General features: G+C 37.5%; 1 protein-coding gene across 4 annotated transcripts in view; it reads left to right on the top strand.

The window, feature by feature from the left end:
* LOC107728072 (protein quaking-like) overlaps positions 1 to 22,262 on the top strand; it is an 82,892-nt gene that overhangs the window by 44,630 nt on the left and 16,000 nt on the right. For all 4 annotated transcript variants that reach the window (XM_016538139.1, XM_016538138.1, XM_016538137.1 and 1 more), the window contains exon 3: positions 3,843 to 3,986. In XM_016538139.1, coding sequence (XP_016393625.1) covers positions 3,843 to 3,986 — 144 coding nt within the window. The remainder of the gene's footprint in view (positions 1 to 3,842; positions 3,987 to 22,262) is intronic.

Raw genomic sequence — 22,262 nt, 5'->3', positions numbered from 1 at the left:
GTTTTGTAAAAATCGACGCGTTTCAAAAAGGCGGGGCATAGAGGAGAAACAATAATGTACAGTATGTGGAAAATAATGTGTTTTTTTAACTTTAAACCACATAAACACATTTCATTACACCAAATACACAAAATAATGTTCTTTTTAGCAGCATCATATGACCCCTTTAACTTGACTTTCATAATCCAATTATACAAATATTCTGGTTTTTAGAAATCTGAATAAGAGCTGTCATATACTAGTATTAATCTGAATTATTTGTCATCTAAACACGAAAGTAATGCTAATTGCTACAAGATGTTTGTGAAAAAGTTATAGAAGAAACATTTTTGGAGCTTTTTACAAACATTAAAGCTAAATTGTTTTGCAATTGCATCTGCAATTGGTCAGAAAAACCGATAACACACCATTGGTTGAGCTAGCGTTGCTACAGTATGTCAGACAAAACAAAGCAATGTTATGATGAGTCACAGTGTTACACTTTTTATGAAAATCAAACTGAAAATGGTTTACTTATAGCTGTCTCTACGCATTAAGCTGGAATACGAGGATGTTTAACATTTTGTTTTAGCATTAAAATGACACATTTCAGCCTTTAAAGAAAACAACATAAATCAATATACAGACAGCTGAAAGCACTGCAAGAGTCTTATGACCTACATTTTACAATTCATTGCATTTTTGTGTGCTGTTGTCAAAGACATGAATGAGAATTAATGAGTTGATTAAATTACTGTGAACTACTGTGATGTAAATCACTGTACTACTAAAACTGAATTGAAATAAGTCACAAGAGTAAGCAAACAGATGGAAAGAACATATAATGCGACCATACGCCTATATGTTTGGCATTATATGTTCTTTCCAGCTGTTTGCTTGCTCTTGTGACTAATGCATGTTGCTTCATGCATGCTGATTGTGTTTGTTTGATATGTTTGTTTGTAATGATCACATGCATACTTGAATATTCCAAAACAGCTTTTTCGGAATAAAGGTATAGTCATTTATACTGTTATTTGGTGGAATTTTGTGGGTAAAATCCAGTCATTGGATTTCAGTTAAGTAGGATTCCACATTATTGGGATTGTCATGTGAGTTTGAAAGATTTCCCATGGAGATTTTTCATTGGTTTTCAAGTGGGTCACACAAATTCACCACTTTGTCCAACAGAAAGCTGCTTGGTTTAAAATTGACTTTTGTTTGAGCTGTGCTTCATACATTGCCAAACCACAAAATTGTGTTAAATTGACCTCACCTTAAAAGGGATAGTTCACCCAAAAAAAATAAATTCTTGATGCCGGTTGCTATTCACTGCCATTATATGAACAAGTTCAAGTGAGGCATTCCTTTAAATTTCTCCTTATGTGGTCTGAAAAAGAAAGAAGGGCATACAGCATTAGAACAACACAAGGGTGAGTAAATGATGACTTAATTTTCACCCCTTTTTTTCTATCCCTTTAAAGGCTGAACCAGAATATAGACCTTAATCTGAAAATGTTGTGTATGTAAACATGGTCACTGTGGTGAAATATATTGGTGAGCATGTTGAAGAACAAGCTCTTGTCTCATTACACTCCCCCCTGCGTGTGCCTTCGTCCTCTCCCGGTCGAGTCGTGATATTAGTTCCCAGAGCTTTCCAATGTGGAGTCGGCGCTCCTTCAGAGCAGCATTATTGCCTCGGTAAGGATTGCAAAAGAGCAGGACAATGGATTTATGGACATTGATTGCGCTACTGCTCGGCTACCACACGGGCAGCTCAGAGACGTGCACGAGGGGAAAGAGGTGTAAACAAAGGCCTAGTGGAGGGCCCCACAGTTGGACATATTTCCTGCGTTGACCGTTGAAGGCGCGTCACCTTGACTACCAGCCTGTCACCGGCCGCCCTGCAGGGCCGCGGAAGGAACAGCCGCGTCCTGATGCGAGACAACCTGCCTGGACCGCGGGAAAAACAAATGTCTTAGCTGTATATTACCCTCAGACAGTCTGACACATACACGCATATACACGCCACCTCTACTCCGGTCCCTCCTGGCTGTCTCTGGACGGCTTTTTTTTTTTTTGTCTTATTGACAGCGTGGCTGTGGTTGGGTTGCTGCGCTGTGACAGTCAGCCTCAGAAGATCAATTTTTAGCACTTGTCACAACCAAGGAAAGCCAAGTAAATCAGCCAAGCGAAACCAAAGGGGCGAACAGAGAGAAAAGGGAAGTGACCTCATAACACCCGGGCACCACCATCCTGAATGATAAATCATATTGAGTGTGTTTGGCGATATGCAATGCTGTTTCCACCCTTCCTCGCTTTACACCGAAAGGGGCAACAATGGATCCTTAATGAAAATCAGCAGGCAGAGCGCGGGAACACAGACGCCAACGCTGATTGCCATCAATTTCCCATTTGCAGTCACGGGGAGAAAAAACGAAAAGTGTTTGCATATCTGATTAATGCATAAATCAGATCTTGATTTTTCATTTGGAAATCCTTCAGGAAGACGAGAAAAACAGCAAAACAAGCCAAATGCAGACAAACAAAAGCGGTGGTGTAGGCGAAGTATAACAAGCCCCTTCAACTTAATGTGCTCTGGGTTTCTATCAATTAAGCTGTTTGCCCTCAGCAATCTACAGAGCATTTTAATCCAAAGTTTTCATGGTTTCCTGTCATATAATTTAGTTTTTAAAGCCCCTATATTTCCGTTTCACTAGCTGCACCAAACAGAACTGCAAAAATAACTTGATTTTAATATTTTCTGAAGAAAATGTGAGTGGTATTTGCCTATGCAAATTTGCCACCACAATGCTTTGGAGTTTCCAAAGCATTATTATGCAGTTGCTGGGGTGTTCGTTTTCTTGGTGATCTCTTACTGGCCTTACTAATGTTTCCAAACAGGTTTCACAAACGCTTCTGCTGCTCCCCGTCTGCCATTGGTCTGACAGAACAGATAGCCACGCCCCAAACTCACTCCATTGGTTGAGCTGCTGTTGCTGTGTGCTTCTAGTCTAGATTCTTAAACAAACAGAGCAATGTTTTGAAACCGCCTCACAATGTTTACATTTCTCAACATAGGAATGGCTTACTTATAGTTGACTCTGTATATTAATCTGAGTTAAAAGCATATTTAAAAAAAAATTATATCAGCTTTGAGTGCTGCTTAGCTCTGACTCACTTCAGCAGTGATCTAGTTTTGATTTGTTGCTCATGCTATTGTTGCTTCTCTCCGCTAGCTGTGAAGCTTTTGTCACTGCCTGCCTTGAGACTGTATGAATTTTACGAGGTCTCTTTTATAGAGCTGTGTCTCACAGTATGACATATACACGGCATCCTGACTTCTGCTTTAGTAGCACACAGCAGATCAAAGAAACAGCTTCTCCGTTTTATTTTTACTTTTACATCCTCTCTGTTGTAGTCTGTGTTTTTATTAGATTTGCAGTTGCACTTGGGTATTATATAAGTATCAAACCCCACAGAAAGAGTGGGAGCTAAGACAAGTCCCAACATCTTGCTTGAACCTCATATCAAACACATCATATCATATTTCTGGTGAACTCTGTTAAAACATGTACATTGTAGCCAAAAGGTCAAGGTTTGTGTCCCAAACGATGCACTATACTATGCACTCCTACTATGCACTGCTGTCTATTGTATGAATTTTATTTTAAGGTTATTTTGTCATCCAACATCGGAGTCCTTCCTCCTCCGGTACATAAGGAAAGCTGAGACAGCTGAGTGCATGAAGTGTCTATATTATTTAGACCCGTTCTTTGCTTTTTTTTATAGACATCCTTGATTGTAGCAGTCAACATTTTGTATAGCAGTAGTGCATCTAAAACATTTCTCTCTCTGTGCAGGAGGAACAAAACCGAGGTAAACCCAACTGGGAGCATCTGAATGAAGACCTCCATGTGCTCATCACGGTGGAGGACGCCCAGAACCGGGCTGAGATCAAGCTCAAGCGTGCAGTGGAGGAGGTTAACAAGCTACTCGTGCCTGCGGTGAGTGCCACTGCTCACCTGCTTACACGCTTCCTTTCTCCTCATTCTAGTTGCAAAACTCTCTTGAATATAATGCATCATGCTTATTTAGGCTTTCTGATGTTATATGTGTCAAAATGACAGGAGATGGGCTTTTGAAGTTATATGCCATGGGCTTTGTTGAGTTTTGAAATCATTTCCACAATAAATTGGCCCCTTCAAACATCAGTACAGGTTCTGTTCACAGGCTGTTTGTGTGTAAGCAGTTTTATAATGTGTCTCACTGCAATGTTTAAATACTCACATAATTTGCAGCTTTTCCTTCACTTTATCATATTCAACTCAAGTGCAAATATAGTATACAGTAATCATCAGCACTTGCCCTTTAGAAACCCAAATATCACTGATTGCTTTGTGACAATTTACTGGACACCAAAACAGAAATGTTCCAGACAGCTTCAATCAGTAAATAAAGCAGTTTTAATTCACATTATTCGTATTTGTAACAGGACAGATTATGACATCATGCAAAGAGTATTCAGATTTCTGGGTCCATCAGACAAGCTGTTTGTGAATAAGCATAATATAGCACATTAATGTTTGTTGTTTTTACTTATTATAAAGTGATTCCTAACTTGATACAGTATTTGTAGTATTTGGATTTGTTGGTCATGTAACAGGTTACACACTCTTAAATATATACCAAAACTGCTTAAACAGACATTTCTCTAAATATGGAGAAAATAGTCCAAATTTGGTATTTTGTTTAGCTTTACATCTGCTGGTTTTGATTGCTCAAGTTACTTAAACATTTGCTTGATTTCATTGACATGATTTCATAAAGATGCAGTATGTGCCACGGTGAAAGAGATACTGGATCTCATTAGATAATGTGTTCTTATATTAGTAATAGTATTAGTAACATTTGTGTATTAGTAATGTTCTTTTATTAGTAACAGTCACAGCACATTAGGACGTGTGTATCTATGATTGCATGCGGCCCTTAAAACATTTTCCTGTTTCGTTTCCTTTCCTTTTGGTGTCACTTGATGAGTGGGAAGTGAAACATTCTCCAAACACTCTCCTGACAAATAAGAAGTGCTGTGCAGGTCCGGTGTGGTTGAGTAATCAGTCACTCGAAACATTCTCTAAGCTTACCGTTGCATCATTGCCATTTAACTTTGAATGAAAGGGTTGGAAGAACAGGGTCAAGTCAGCCTGTATGGTCGTAAATTATTGTTTTGCTTATCCTATTTATGTACAATAAAGTTTTTTTTAATAAAGCATTTTTTAATAAAGTTAAATTTTTTAACTAAAATGTTATTGCAACTATGTAGCCAATGAATGGATGAAAATGCATATTGTTCAATTAAAGTGTAGAGCATTGCATGAAATGTATTCTTATATTAGTAGTAGTATTAGTACATTTGTGTATTAGTAATGCTCTTGTATTAGTAACAGTCACAGCACATTAGAACGTGTGTGTCTATGATTGCATGCGGCCCTTAAAACATTTTCCTGTTTCGTTTCCTTTCCTTTTGGTGTCACTTGATGAGTGGGAAGTGAAACATTCTCCAAACACTCTCCTGACAAATAAGAAGTGCTGTGCAGGTCCGGTGTGGTTGAGTAATCAGTCACTCGAAACATTCTCTAAGCTTACCGTTCCATCATTGCCATTTAACTTTGAATGAAAGGGTTGGAAGAACAGGGTCAAGTCAGCCTGTATGGTCGTAAATTAAAGTATTTTAAGTGCTAGAAATGTCAGTGAGGCAGTTGGAATATAAACGAATACACACTACTGTAGCACTGTTTAGCTAAGCAGCGTTTTAAGGCATCATAGATGTACTTCCAACCAAAAACTGTTCCAAACAGTATGCAGCTAAAGTATGAAAGTCAAGAGAAATTTTGATTGTAAATAATGTATTCTATTCAGTGCTTAAAAGGGTATTAGTACATTTGTGTATTAGTAATGCTCTTGTATTAGTAACAGTCACAGCACATTAGAACGTGTGTGTCTATGATTGCATGCGGCCCTTAAAACATTTTCCTGTTTCGTTTCCTTTCCTTTTGGTGTCACTTGATGAGTGGGAAGTGAAACATTCTCCAAACACTCTCCTGACAAATAAGAAGTGCTGTGCAGGTCCGGTGTGGTTGAGTAATCAGTCACTCGCAACATTCTCTAAGCTTACCGTTGCATCATTGCCATTTAACTTTGAATGAAAGGGTTGGAAGAACAGGGTCAAGTCAGCCTGTATGGTCGTAAATTAAAGTATTTTAAGTGCTAGAAATGCCAGTGAGGCAGTTGGAATATAAAAGAATACACACTACTGTAGCTCTGTTTAGCTAAGCAGCGTTTTAAGGCATCATAGATGTACTTCCAACCAAAAACTGTTCCAAACAGTATGCAGCTAAAGTATGAAAGTCAAGAGAAATTTTGATTGTAAATAATGTATTCTATTCAGTGCTTAAAAGGAGTGTTGGTCTAATTAAACTGTACTACTTTTGTTATTATTAATCTACTTTTAAAGGGTTGCCAACTTCAGAAAAGACAAATAAGGGACAATTGTGACTCTTTATAGGAAAATAAGGGACAGAAAAAGGGATGCTCAAAATATTTGTACCACATAGTGTGTCATTTCCGTGTCTGCAGTTAAGTATTTGTATAAAAGTTCCCCAGTAATAATCACAATTGTTTTGCTTATCCTATTTATGTACAATAAAGTTTTTTTTAATAAAGCATTTTTTAATAAAGTTAAATTTTTTAACTAAAATGTTATTGCAACTATGTAGCCAATGAATGGATGAAAATGCATATTGTTCAATTAAAGTGTAGAGCATTGCATGTCAATCACTCATGAACCGTTCCACGATGGTTAGGATGCTGTCTTAGAAGGTATCTGCATATAGACAGTATACTGTGAGGGCAGTTGAGCACTCTGGAGTTTTGTTTAATGTACCTGAGATGGATAGATAATAATACACAGCAAATGTTGAGCTTATAGATTCCAGAAGCAACATTCTATTGTTCTCTAACGCTAGTGTTTTAGGATTTATGAGGTCACATGGCCTTAAAAGTCAAGTCATGTGATGAGAAAGTGCATTGAGGTCACAACCTTTAGTTTAAACAGTACGAACTGTTGTAGACTGATTCCAAAGCTCTGAGAGTCTACTAATGACTACTGCATGACCAGTGAGTCCTACCTCAATTATTGGTTATTGCAACTATGTAGCCAATGAATGGATGAAAATGCATATTGTTCAATTAAAGTGTAGAGCATTGCATGTCAATCACTCATGAACCGTTCCACGATGGTTAGGATGCTGTCTTAGAACGTATCTGCATATAGACAGTATACTGTAGAGCATTCTGGAGTTTTGTTTAATGTACCTGAGATGGATAGATAATAATACACAGCAAATGTTGAGCTTATAGATTCCAGAAGCAACATTCTATTGTTCTCTAACGCTAGTGTTTTAGGATTTATGAGGTCACATGGCCTTAAAAGTCAAGTCATGTGATGAGAAAGTGCATTGAGGTCACAACTCTGGTCATCTCAAAGCTGTCAGCTCATGGGGACCCTGATTTGAGTCTGACTTGATTCAAATCCCTATCCTATTCCCCCTATCTCACTTCTACTTTCCTGTCTCTAAAAAAAAGGCAAAAAATTTATAAATAAATAAAGTATAAAAAGCTTGGAATGACATGAGAGTAAGAAAATGACCTTTTTAATTTTAGGTGATTTATTATTTAATGTTTTCCTAAACCATGGAAGTTCTGTGTTATCCAAATGCTCTGAAATGTGAAACGATAATAATATTTATTTTCATAGATTTAGTTGTTTGAAGTGATAGATTCACACTTTGCATGTTGTGGTAGCCCAGGAGGATATGAGCTCATAGCCAAAGCATTGAGAATTTGTTCCCAAGGTCCTGGGGAGTAACACTGAGATAACCATTGATTATGATTGTGTCTTTGAACAGAGAACTTAACATCATCTTGCTTGACATGGGCCGGTCTGTATATTTGATCAGTTGCAAATGGCCAGGTCATACTTTTATATCCAGGAAGGAAGTCCTATGTATCTGCATGAGAGGGGGACAATCTTTAATGGTAGCACGTGCAAATTGCATGTTCCTAAAAACATGTTGTACTCAAACTAAAGTTCTTAACCTCCTACATGTCACAGATGATTCATATTCCTGGAAAAAAAACAGACGTCTCGTGTCACTTCACTGTGAGTATTTTCAGGTATGCTAAGCAGAACTATGACACGACTTCAGCACCAAATTACATGCACACCCCGGAGAAAGCTAATTTCAGAAAGCATATTAAGGCCTTTATTTAGAACATAAGCCGGTAGGCAGCATCTAATCCTGTGGTGAGGTGAAGCGCTTACCGCTATCTGTTAGCTCTCAACATTCTCTAACTCTGTTTCCCCCACCCTTATTATAAATTATATTACTTTTCTTAGATACAATGGGTGGAAGAATCGTGCAGACTTACACTTAAGGAAGAACCCAAACTATATCTGGGGAGCAGAATATCATAGAGACTTCAGGGCAGACTTGGCCAGTAAGCAACCACCTAGAAACCAACCAGAACACCCGAGCAACTACCTAGAACTCTGGAAACCACCCACAACACCCTTGCATAATTTTTTTTCTTGTTATAAGAAAATGTAAACATCTAGTCATTGGATTTTTTGGATCTTTTTCCTTGATTTCTTTCTACTTCACACATATCCACATGCCAATGTTTTGAGATTCTCAAACTCTTCTTGCCTAATTCACCCGCTGGCACACGTGCTCATGACGGGATTTTGAGCCCTGCAGATTGCGAGCAACTGCTGGGAGAAGCGTTTAAGAGGCGAAATCTAGGCGGGGTATGCACACGATGTGTTTGGGGATTCCTGTGACGTGCTCAGCGAATGTTAGTCACACATAACTGAATCTCTGCCTGCAAGATTGCACATGGACACCCTCACATCTTTGTAAGAATGCTTGAGTGGATGTAGAAGCAAAGGTGCATTATGGTTGAGCAGAGCCAATGTTGCTGTTTGTGACGCCTTTTTTTTTTTTTTAGAAAGGCAGGAGAATGAAGGGCCCAGTGGTTTGTGGGAGGTTCCATCTGTTCCCTTCATGGCACAATAGGCTCCCTCTTGCATGACATGTTTTTCTGCCTCTCGCTGTTTCTCAGAGTGCTCAGCACTAGCAAAAGAGAGAGAGGTTGAATAGAGCCTATGTCTCTCATTGCAGAAATTTGTGTGTGTGATGCCAGTGAATCTCTAAATAAGACATGTTGTGTTCATTTGTGTGCACGCACATTCGGATCTCAAGAAATTACTGCACATTTTTGCATATCTTTGTCCCTTTCTCCAGGTGCACATGCTGCCTCCTTTTGTCCAAAGGTCTCCTTTCCATCAGTAATGTGACTTTGTATATGTCGACGGGTGTAACTCTGTGTGTGGCTACGGTGTACGTGTGAACGGCAGGGCTGCTCTGTGGTCACATGATTGAGTAGTCATCCATGTCTTTGAGGCTGAGAGAGCATCAAAAGGCTCTTTGTTTACAACTGGAGTGTGGAAATCCTGAGCGGGCTCTTTGGCCCTACAGGGTTGGATAATGCTCCCAGTGGGGCTCATTCCCCTTCCCCTCCTCTGAGAGAGTCCAGCATATTTTCTCTCCCTCTCATTCTGTTCTGTTATCGCTCTGTGTGTCCCTCCCTCAGTCTCTCATGATGTTATTGAGTAACACTTTGTTTTGGAGCTAGTGTTGGTACAGTTCGGTTGCACAGGGAATAAAGGCTAGTTAGGGTTCACAGGGCAGAGAGTGCATTACCGTGGCAACTGTTTGAGAGGGCCCGTCCTCAAAGGAGCGCACCGGGTCATGTGACTGTACTACAGAGGGGCTTAAATCATCCGCCCACCACCCCCTGCTTTCAGATTTTCAGCTACTTTAAAGAACAAGCTCACTCATTCATAGGACAAGATGCAATCTGCAGACTTTTTCGCATCTCTTGCATTGATTTTGGGGGAAGTATGTGGAATTCTACTGAATGGATTTAAATGGGTTTAAATGTTGTTTACACTAACACAACAAATGCCATGAGTTTCAAACGGAACTGATGAACAGGGGTTTTGTTCTTTAAGTGTATGAACCTGTTTGGTGAGACTAGTGGCTCTGAAATTACACATTTCACCTTTACTAAATGAACAGAGAGGGACAGATATTTGTACCATTTTATGAATGACAGACGTCTCTGTAAATTCCACAGCAAATTTTCTTTAGCGTTCTGAGGGCCCACATTCTGTGTGGGCCTGCTTATTTATACTCGTCACCTTGTTCTACTCTTTGCTACCTCTCTCTATCCCTTTTCAGGAATGACAGAGTAATCCCTGAGTAAATAGAGGGATAGTGTGAAGATGCAGACTCCAGGGCCGTTCAGAAATCTATCCAGCTTCTCTGCTCCGTCGAGCTCCAATAGAACAGCTGCCTCCCCCGGGCACCACGGAAACGAAATGTCACGAACGAAATAAAGGCTCCCGTTCCGAGCATGTGCCTTCTGTCAGTAAACGCCACTTTCCCCAACGCTACACTTAGTCTTTAATGCACTGCTTGACTTTGCCAACGCTGGGTGGCCTTTTCTTCCGAGAAAACGCCAAGATCACTTGTGTGTTGTCATCTCTGAAACCTTTTCTTTTTAGTCTCTGACTTCCCTGCACTGCTGCAAGGGTAAAGAATGAATATGATACACTGTGATTGTTGATTGTGAAAGGGTATGTGAAAGATTGACCTTTATAATTCTATGGGTTGATTCTTGGAATTTCCTTCAGGCCAGTGCCAAAAGAGAGGTCTACATAACATTATTATGAAAAGAACCCTTCCTTTTTGTTTTAATACCCAATCCTGTTCCTGGAGATCTGCCTACCTGCAGAGTTCAGATCGAACCCTGATCAAACACATGCACCTGTCTGTAATTATCAAGTGCTTCTGAGGTTCTTAATGAGCTGATTCAGTTGTGTTTGATCAGGAAGGTAGAACTCCAGGAACAGGATTGGGCACCCCTGTTTTAATATAATTTTAGTTGTCTCTTCTCAAGAGTTTCATAAGAGATCTCAACAATGTCTCAAGACACTCAAGTATTTCTCGTCAAATTCACCTATAGCCCAAATTGTCTCGTCAGGCTGGCCACATTCATTTTATAGCTCTGTACTGTGTCAACAACAAATGCCTCATTTGTGTCTTTTTCATTTCTCCTAAGGAATGAGACTGGGGTATAAGCTGGAGACTTTTAACAATTGCTCTCAATCTCATTGCTTTCTAGGAGAATATTAAAGGCGTCTCATTTGTGATTTTTCTTTCCCATGGATTGTCACTCCATGTCCCTTCTCAAGTAGTTCAGGTTGGTTCATTACTCCGGTAGTATACCAGATCATTAGCTTGTGGTTCTGTTTGGGCTTAACAATGCTCTTCATTCAGACGAGAAGATAGTCCCTCTCATGCCGATGTTTAGAATTCGCATGCAGCCTGAAGATGAATAATACAGGAACGCATGCATTTTTAAAGGGCAAAATTACTCAAATCTTTTCAGACAGTCTGGGACAGACGCAGATGCTCTGTGGGAGCTGCTCTGCTGGAGGATGAGAAAATTCTGTGATGTCGAGGAGCACTTTTACTCACTCTCTCTCTCTTTCTCACACCTTTTCTAATTCCCCCGTCATGTTTTTGACTTTGTGACCAGCCTTTTTGTTGCAGTCCTCATTTTTTGCATGTTGTGAGAGATCAAAGCATCCTTTTCTATGAACAGAGATAAGAGGACTGTATTGTTATGGAGAGATGGCTAGTTGCAGGGTTACCGGGTAAGAATGTGTGTTTTGGAGAAGGAAAGAAAGTGTGTGTACTTCTGCTAAACAATCAAAGTTTCACAATGATAAAGTGAGTCTTGGTGAGCTCTCTTTCTCTCTCTCTTTCTCAGTCTCTGTGTGCTGTCTCCTCAGTTCAAAGCTAGTTTGATGTATGAGACTTCCTCCTCCTCCTAATTGCACCTCCTTAATTCCAATGAGGAGGATGCCTACGCTTTGACAGCTAATCACTGACACGGCCCGCTTTACTCGGCAGTTGGGTGTACTTGTCTGGAAACTTCATGTCTTTTTCAACTGTGTGTGTGTGTGTGTGTGTGTTTAGACACATGTGCATGCATGTGCACTTGCATTGTTTGCGCTAGAATCGCAGTCTCTTGCTGTGCTAAACTGGCAGACGCAACAGCTGGCAGGACACTGTAACGTTTCAGGCATCTGTTCTAATGTACTCAGGTAATATCAGGCTTGCCATTAAGGCTACTTGAGTGGTTTGTTTTCTCTGATAAGTGTGCAATAAAAAGATTTCAATATGGTCTGAAATATTTCTCATCAGATTGTTCCAAGACCAAATTATCTCAGCTATGCCACTTATGTTAATGCAATATGAAATCTAAATTGACCCTATTTATTTCCTTTATGAAAATCATTGGTATGTGTAATTTCTAATGTAAACATCTGTCTTATATCTTTTAGCAAAGCAACTTAAAACAAATCGCTCTTATTTTTCAACCCCTCCTCTCCAACCATCTGTCCCCACTGTGGTATTATGCATCCACTTTTCACAATCCAAATAATTTCTGATAAATCAAATTGAATGTCCTGTTTTCCCTGGAAATACATCAGATTAAGTAAAATTTTGTAGCAAATAGCATTTCATGTTGACTTTAATTTAGTTTTACATGACAGGTTCAACCCTCTCGTTGACCCTCAGAATTAAACTGATCATTTTTGCTACTGTAAGGTCATTGTGCCACTAGTTGCTAGTAGGCATTTGTAAGCTGTTGGACATTTAGATGTATATGTTCTGTGAACAGGGACTCATTAATGTACTTATAGTTGAGACCTCATTAATATGATGGTTTCTGAACAACTTATTTTTACAGCTTAATTTCAGTAAAGGGTATAATGGAATTAGGAAGCAGTTCTACATTTTCAACATTACAGTATGTTTGCATAGTACTTTGAACTCTTTTATTTAGTTTTCAAGGAAAATCCAGTTCTCCTAGATAGTCTCCTTTAAATGTAACTTTGCCTTTCACTCTCCTTCACAGTACAGTAAATGTCAGAAATGCTTAGCTTGATTAAATGTGTTCATGTTTGTTTTTCCAAGCAAGACAGACTGATTAAAATGACAAATTATGAATACAAGTTTTAAATATCAGGGTTATTATTACACTTGATTGAGAAGCGTGTTATGTTACCTGTCGTCTAGTACATATATTACACTTTCAAATCATGCAGACAGGACTGAAATGAATTAACATACTGGTTTGTCTTCATTTACTATCGAACTAGCTGCACATCTGTGTGTGAACTCTGTTGTTTAATACTCCTAATACATCTTGTCTGCTTAGTGTGTTACTGTTGTTTATGGGCCACAGTACAGATGAGGATTTTATTCGACAGAGCCTGCATTTGTATGCGCCCAGATGCGGGCACATACACAGAGTTTTGGCACCAGGGACACTTGCACTACTTCCTTCTCTCAAAGCCAATTAACATGACACCTCATGTGCATGAAACTGTCTAAGACCGTAAGCTTCGCGTTCTCCCACAGGTTTGAGGCTGAATTGAAGCATGTTCACATACTGTCTCTCCAAACGCACAATGTACATACACAAGTCTATCTCTCTCAATCTCTCGCTCTCTCTGGCCATTGTGACCCTGAGTATTTTCCCTTACATCCAGGAAAGGCTACTTCCCTGCCTCTTACCGAAATAAACTGTCTTCTAATTTGAACCTGTGGGTGTTCTGACAAAGAATAGAGCTCATGATCTTTGCTCACATTTATGTGCCTAAATTTACCTTGCAGTTTTAGTGGAGGCTGCAAATTTCAATTAAGCATAACTGATGTATTCACAGTCTGATTTGGCCCTAAAAAGACTACCATAGTATTACCATTGTTTTTTTTATGTGTACTATGGTAGAACCGTATTTTTTTTATTCTGAGAAAAAGAACTTTGGAAGTGCCATCAAATAGTAATACCTTGCCTATACTTTAATGTATAACATATTGAGATTCATAAACCATTGTTTTTTTTATGTGTACTATGGTAGAACCGTATTTTTTTATTCTGAGAAAAAGAACTTTGGAAGTGCCATCAAATAGTAATACCTTGCCTATACTTTAATGTATAGCATATTGAGATTCATAAACCTTGGTATTTACATGGTTCTTACTGAAATACCATGGTAAATGTCCAAAAAAACTTAAAATAAAATATTGTAATGGTAGTACATAATAACATAGTATCTATGGTACTTGTATATATATATGTACCATGATATTCTTGGAAGTACCTTGTAGTACTATGTGAATACCATAGTACATAAATTTAGTAAGTACCATGTATTTTGATATATTACCATGGTAATGCATTGTGTTTCCCATTGGGCTTAGTAGTACAGTGATGGTATCACATGGTAATGCTCTGGTACTTTAAAATATACCATGGCATTAACATGGTACATGTTCAAAATACTGAGGTACTACCATCAGAGCATGTCCAAAAAAACCTTGGTAGTACAGTGGTATTTTTGGTTCCTAGAAAGTACCATAGTTTTGTTTTGTTTTTGTTTTTGTAGAGATGTACCATGATAATTCTGGGGGTATATATAAATATAGTAACCATTCAGTACCATAGTTCCTCCACAGTACTTTTTTGTCCAAGGGAATGGACAGTCTCATGTGCTTCCGTCCGTTTGTGTCAATATATATGATGTTCTTAATTAATTTTCTCTCTCAATTAACAAGTGCTCATCATATTACGCAAAGCCAATTACAAGAGGTACGGCAAGTAGGCTCAACATAAATATTGGATTAAGCTGTAATTATTCTCATAAAGCAGTTTTAATCTTCACAATGCCTGTATCTGTGTGTGTGTGTGTGTGTGTGCGCGTAAGCATGTGAAAGAAAGCAGGAAATATGTGTTATTTCTCAATAAGCATAGCTCTGGTTGTCTTTATGTCTCTGTGGGGAGGATTCATCATATGAGCAGCTGTGAAACAATCAAACTCACAGCTGATTTTTAGTTTATGCTTGACGCCAGGCAGTATTATTGCACTAAAAGTCAAACTATCCTGACCAGCCCATCTCCGCAATATTGATTCAACCAATAGCATGAGATGGGGGCGGGGCTATCTGTTTAACTGACCAATGGAAGGCAGGGGGAGTGTTCACAAAATCTCAACTTATTTAGTGTGAACATGCCGATGTAGGTTTAAAGATCAAAGTAAAGTTTTAAAGTTTCAAGATCAGAGAAAAACGTATTATTTATTTCAGAAACTCATGATTTGTTTTCTTGTGCTGTTGGTTTGTTGATTTGCATGTAAACTCTTTAAAAAAATGGCTGATTTTTCATAGTTATCAAGTACATGTAAACTAGGACTGAACGATTAATTGCATTTGCGATAATATCGCAATATGAAAACATGTGATTTTTCAATCGCAGAGGCTGCGATTACACTCGGTCACGTGACACGCAAGAGTAAACAGGTGTGTTCGTACATCGATCGGTGTATGACATCAAAGTACGGAGAGAGAAAGCATCAGCAGAAAAAAAATAAATAAATAAAACAGTAAACAGCCAAAGGACGCAACTTAGAGTGGGAGATGGATCAGTTTGTGAAAGCGAAGAGAAAAGCCATAGATGAAGTCGCACAGACCCAGGCAGGTGCTGGTCATTCAAAAGCTAAATGCAGAAAATATGACGAGGCATATTTTGCTCTCGGCTTCACTCACTGTGTCTATACCGGACGCTACAGTTGTCGCATCGCGCCTCAACAGCTCTACACTGGACGCGACAAAGCGACCGTCGCAAATCATATTAACTTTGTGCCAGTACGTCATAAATAGAACAAGGCATCAGTTTAATGTCGCGTCGCATCCAGTGTACACAGTGTCACTGCTATTTTCAATGTTTCAAGTGATGCATGTGTTTTTTCCCTGTAGGTTTTTTAAATTAAAAAAACATTAATTTTTCATAATGTTTAGTGAAATTATTTGGTAGTCTGAGGGGGGCGCAACCAAAAAAGTTTGAGAACCACTGGTCTAAAGTTAACAGACAGTGTTTAAAAAGTGCAGTGCACATGTTTACATATGTTTATTACATTGACTTTGAATTGCTAAAGTAGTGTGGTAAAGCAACAGATTTGTTTTTATATTTCTGCAATCTACTTTAGTTTGTGATTTGTTACTGACTTTCATATTAATGTTTACACCAGGCTTATTTGTCAGTGCTTTATGTTGTCATAATTATTACATGCTTACAAGGTTGGAAGTTCAACAAATCAGTCAATATACTACTGTGATTGTAGTTGTTAAATAAAAATGTCATTCATATCAATTCATGCATCACCTAATTTCATCGTAACATATAGGCCTGGCCTACAGAAAATAACATTTATGTTTAATCTATCTAATATTGTGTTGGTCATACTATACAATGATTTATAGCTTGTCTTTGTTGATTAATACAGAACATAAAGAGCTTTAAAAAATAATTCCATATTAAATCGCAATATTGGTTAAAAGAATCGCAATTAGATTATTTTCCAAAATGTAAACACACTTTTTTAAAAAGTTTATCTCTGGAATGAGACTCTGAGGAAGAGAGCCTGTATTTGTAGTGCTGTGGGACGGGGTGAGATAAATCAGCGGGTTCCGGTGCGAAGTGGAAGGACAGGAAGGCCTGTCATGGCTGGAAGCCAAGCATCCATGCTTGTGTGTTGTAAGAGAGCAGCTGTGTGCGCCGCGAGTGGGACTTGGAGCGCTAGCGTCCGGTTTCCACTCGCCAGGTCCTCCCGTCCTCCTTCAGCCAATTATATCACTCCTCTGTCCTTCAGTCTTCCCGTTTGACCAATGATGGTCTGAACCACATTTGACAGGTTCAGTTTATGTCCTTGCTCTTGAGAAATTGCTACTAATAAGATAAAGTGTGTAACAGAATAAAGCACTTGAAAGTATAAAATTGGATCATATTTTGTGTTGTTAGAAAGAAAGCAATCACTTTAAGTGGCTTGAGAGAGAGCGGGAAGTTAGATACGCGTGTCCACAGTGCAGATGACAGTAGCAACAAAAAAGAGAAAAGAGAAAATTACATCTAAAAGAAAAGAAAGTAAAAGGATGAAGGACCTTCAGACAAGAGCTCCTCTCAACTCAACACACACACACACAACAAATCCATCGATCTCCGTTCAGAAAGGAAAACAAAAACACATGTGGAGGAAGAGGGTGAATAAAAAACGTAAGATAAAAACCAGTCCAAAGCCATATATGAATATCTTGACAACATGTTAAGGTGTCAAATGTGAATACAACGACTCTTTTTAGGAGGTAGGAAGCAATATAAATGTAAGGCAGTATTGCACACATGCTTCATGGTGAGGTCAGTCCCAGAATGCATTTTTTTAAATAAATTAATTATTTTATTCAGCAAGGATGCATTAAATTGATCAAAAGTGACAGTAGAGACATGAATTGTTATATATATATATATATATATATATATATATATATCCTATTTCAAATATAGGCTGATCTTTTGAACTTTCTATTCATCAAAGAATCCTGGGGGAAAAAAATACCATGGTTTCCACAAGATTTTATGCATTTTCAACGTAAAAGAAATGTTTGTTAAGCACCAAATCAGCATATTAGAATGATTTATAAGTGATTCTCTCCCTTTTAATTAATTAATTTATTCATTTACTTATTTATTTACCATTACTAGTAGTAGTATTAGTAGTATTTTCTTCCTTTTGATGCTGGTTGGTGAAAAAAAAAAAGAAAAGTAAAGAGGTGAAGAAAAATGCACAATTATTAGGAAAAAATATTATGTCTTTATAAAAGAAATGTTTATGTTAATTAAATTAATTGAATGGAAAGACAATAAAGTATAAAATGATTGAAGAAGTAATGATGCTGAAAATTCAGCTTTGCGTCACAGAAATAAATTAATTTTTAAAATATATTAAAATTGAATGGTATTTTTAACATAATATTTTACTGTAATATTACAATATTACTGTAATAATATTTACTGTATTTTTTATCAAATAAATACAGCCTTGGTGAGCATAAGAGAATATGTTTATTGTTAAAATTATTTTAAAATAACATCAACCTCAAACTTTTGAACAATATAAGAAAATTTTACTATTTTATTCAATATTTGTGAGTGCACTGTTATTTATATGCTTATTAGAGTATCACATTGTTAACTTGGTAACAAACTAATGTCAGATTCTATTGGAATCAATTGCTGGTTGAGTCTCCAGTGTCAGAGTCAGTCACTGGGTTAATATAATGAAACAGTTGAGTAGCAACCAAGAGCACAGACACTCAATGACCTCCAGTGGTGTAACCGCTGTCAGTGTGACCGGAGGCAGCTACCTATGTAGTCTGTAGAAAGCAGGGCAGCTCACTAGGTTTGGAACGGAGCTGGGGAGAGCGAGGGGAGGAGATGAAGGGGCAGACCTGACAGGCCGTGATGGAAAGTTGTAGGCTGGCAGGCATTGTATTCTAAAGGTCATTGTGATCCCAGTCTGAATAGCTCTGGAGTGATTTCTCTTTATGCAAGCGGACTTTAAAAGCATATTACACTGCCTGACCTGAGCACACACACACACACTCATACAGTCAGTATAATTTTTTTTTAAAGAAAGAAAGACTTTAATTCAACAAAGATACATTAAATTAATAAAAAAAAAAAAACAGAAGAATACAGAAAAAAACACATTGAGCAGCACAACTGTTTTCAGCATTGATAATATTACGAGAGCGAGAGAGAGAGAGATTTTAAAAAGATAATTGCGAAATGTTTATATAAATAAATAAATAAAAAGATAATTGGGAAATTATCTCACAATTAGGACCTTTTTTTTCTTGCAATTGCGAGTTTATATCTGACAGTTACGACTTTTCTGCTTAAAATTGTGTTTAAAATTGAGTTTATATCCCACAATTCTAAGTTTATAGTTATTTAAAAAAACAGAACTTTGAGATATAAAGCCAGAATTTCAAGAAAAAAATCTGAATTGTGAGATATAAACTTAGAATTGTGAGACAAAATTCCGAAACTGTGAGATATAAACTCAGAATTTCAAGAAAAAATTCAGTTTTTTTAGATATAAACTCAAAATTGTGAGAAAAAAATCCAGAACTGTGAGATATAAACTCAGAATTGTGAGATAAAAAGTCACAATTACCTTTTTTATTTTTTTTTATACTGGCTTTCATAACAAGCTATTTTAAGTTATATTAATGTTTCAATATTACCATTTTTTTCTGTCTTTTTCTGTATTATCAAATTAAAGGTTCTTTTAAAATCATTTAAAAATCTCTCTGACCCCAAACTTTTGAACAGTAATGTAGGTGTAAAAGATTTTGATCAGCTCACTCAAACCACATCCGTAAGTAGTCAAGCTCATATGGCATACCACTGCATAACATCACTGTGCCAAAACAAAGGTTTAAAGTTTACCAGCTACATACAGAAGACAGCCACTTCTAGAAAAATGAATGGGAGAAAAAAGTAGCAAAATCATTCAGAACCCAGTGGCCAAATGGTGAGAATTTGATTTAGCAGTTTGCCCTCCGAGGGCCCTCTTTATATTACACTGAAATCAGAAATGATACGGACTGGTTTTTAAATTACTGTCTGGGAAAGTTAGCATCCCTACAGATCGCAGCCTGAACCTTCACAGAGCGCTTTGATGACATCACAGCACCTCTCACTGGCACATACCTGATACTGCAAGTTTGGAACGTCGGTTGTGTTCCGAATGGAATTGCGGTGTGTTCTACTGCATATTGTACAGTATAATACACTGTGTACTGCCTACTTTTGTTTATTTAGAAGAATTATTTGAAACAAGATCAAATAAAATATCATGACAAAAATGTTTTTTTGCTGTAATTATGCTACATGACCTCTGTTTAATTCAGCAAGCACCTTGTAAATGTGTGAAAATGTCTTAAATTTTGTCATTCCAATCATATGAGTCATCAAAAAGATGTTAATAATCGCTGTTGATGCTGTACTGTATATTGGATAATGTGGTTCATTCATCACATTATAAAACAGAAGTTTGGTAAGTTGAGTGCATTGCATTGTGAGATACAGTATTCCTTGCAGTGTGCTCTGGTTTTATCGCTGCATGTTTTGGCCACTACCATTCAAAAGTGTTCATTTTTTAATATTTATATTCAGCAAGGATGCATTAAACTGATCAAAATTGACAGTTGAGACCTTTATAATGATACAAAAGATTTCTGATAATTGATGTTCTTTTGAACTTTCAAAGACACCTGAGAAAAAAAATTATCATGATTCTCACAAAAATATTAAGCAGCACAACTGTTTTCAACATTGATAATAATAATCAATGTTTCTTGTGCAGTAAGTCATCATATCAGGTTTCTGAAGGATCATGTGACACTGAAGACCGGAGTAATGATGCTGAAAATTCAGCTTTGCATCACAGAAATACATTACATTTTAAAATATATACAAATAGAGCACAGTTCTTTTAAATTGTAATCATATTTCACAATATTTCCGTTTTTATGGTATTTTGTTTAAATACATGCAACCTTGGTGAACATAAGAGGCTTCTTTCAGAAACATGAAAAAATCTTACCAACCCCAAAATTTTGAACAGGTGTTTATACACGAAATTCCCATTCTGTGCACAGTATACATACTGCACACTGATGAATTAGTACAAATAGTATGGTAGTATGCTAACCCAACTATGTTCAAAAAAGCATTAAAGTGCAGTATGTATACCATGTACAGTACACAGATTTTCTGTATGCATGAACTATTGCAGTACTGTATTTGCCAAATGTGTGGTGTACAGCACATTTAATGAAATACCGAATCCCACAATGCAATTTGGTTGACTCAACCTTCCATTTCCAATGTTATGAAAGTACCAGAAGTAAAATCAGCCACTTTTTAAAGGATAGTTCACCCAAAAGTGACAATTCTGTCATCATTTACTCATCGTCAAGTTGACCTAAACCTGTATGAATTCTGCTTAACACAAAAGAAGATATTTTGAAGAATGTACGTAACCAAAGAGTTTCTGGTCCCCATTAACTTCCATAGTATTTGGAATCTATGTAAGCCAGTGGGGACCAGCAACCCTTTGGTTATACCATTTTCTTCAACAGAGGAAAGAAACTCATGAAATTTTTAGTTTAGGTGAACTATCCCTTTAACAATATCTTCGCACATTATTCGATCAGTCTTACACTATGTTAGAACCAATAGTTTTAACACAAAATTGACAAAAACCTTATTAAATGATTCAGCTGTCCTGCAGAATCGAACACTCTTTTTCAACAAGATACCTATAGCCATTAAATACTCTCTTTTATCCATGAGACCAAGCTCGCTTCACCCTCCTGAAGCTTTCAAAACAAGAGATACAGCCTCCTGCGGTCCCATCATCTGTCATCGCTAATAAAGCATGTCTGCTCACCAGGACGAAATACTGTAGATCAAAACAACACAGTAGAAATAACATATATATTTCATAACTTTAGAACTTCATACCATAACTTTCATAAGTTCTTCTATGTAGGCCATCTCCGAAAGAGTTTCTCCCCTCAACTCATTCTCAGGTTCTCATAAGTGAATGTGCAGTGCAGCGCTTTCAGAGGCCTGCCTCTCAAGGACAGAGCACATTAGGCTGATTAAATAAAGACAGAGAGTGATTTATAACAGCTCTGTCCCACTCTATTCATCAGCAGGCTCTTGACTTAATAAAGTATTGATATTTAGGTACACAGGGAACGGGCAGCGTTTCAGTGGTGACGGAAGGGCGCAGGGGAACGGCTCCTTAGAGGAGCAGTGCTGCAGGGCAGTAAATGCATCTCCTCTCCACACGGGACAGAGACTGAGACTGAGGGAGTGAATGCACTGATCTCTCGAGCTCAGATATGATGTGAGGGACATGGCTGTCCAAACAGGCATTGTCACCTTCTTCTAGAGCTGTTCCATAGTACAAATGAGCAAGCTACAATTTTATTATCATTATTATTATCGTTGTTGTTTATTTTTATTTTTTCCAGACCATACAGAAAAACATGTTACATTTACATAAAGCAAGTGCAATTCAACAAAGACATTGAAATTATATAAAAATCTATCATTCTAAGAATATATAAGAATATATCATTCTTCTTAAGCAAAATGTGGCTTTTTTT

This window comes from Sinocyclocheilus rhinocerous, unplaced genomic scaffold (assembly GCF_001515625.1).
Source record: "Sinocyclocheilus rhinocerous isolate Xijiao unplaced genomic scaffold, SAMN03320098_v1.1 scaffold907, whole genome shotgun sequence".
Lineage (NCBI taxonomy): Eukaryota > Metazoa > Chordata > Actinopteri > Cypriniformes > Cyprinidae > Sinocyclocheilus > Sinocyclocheilus rhinocerous.
This window is presented reverse-complemented; position numbering and strand designations above follow the sequence as displayed.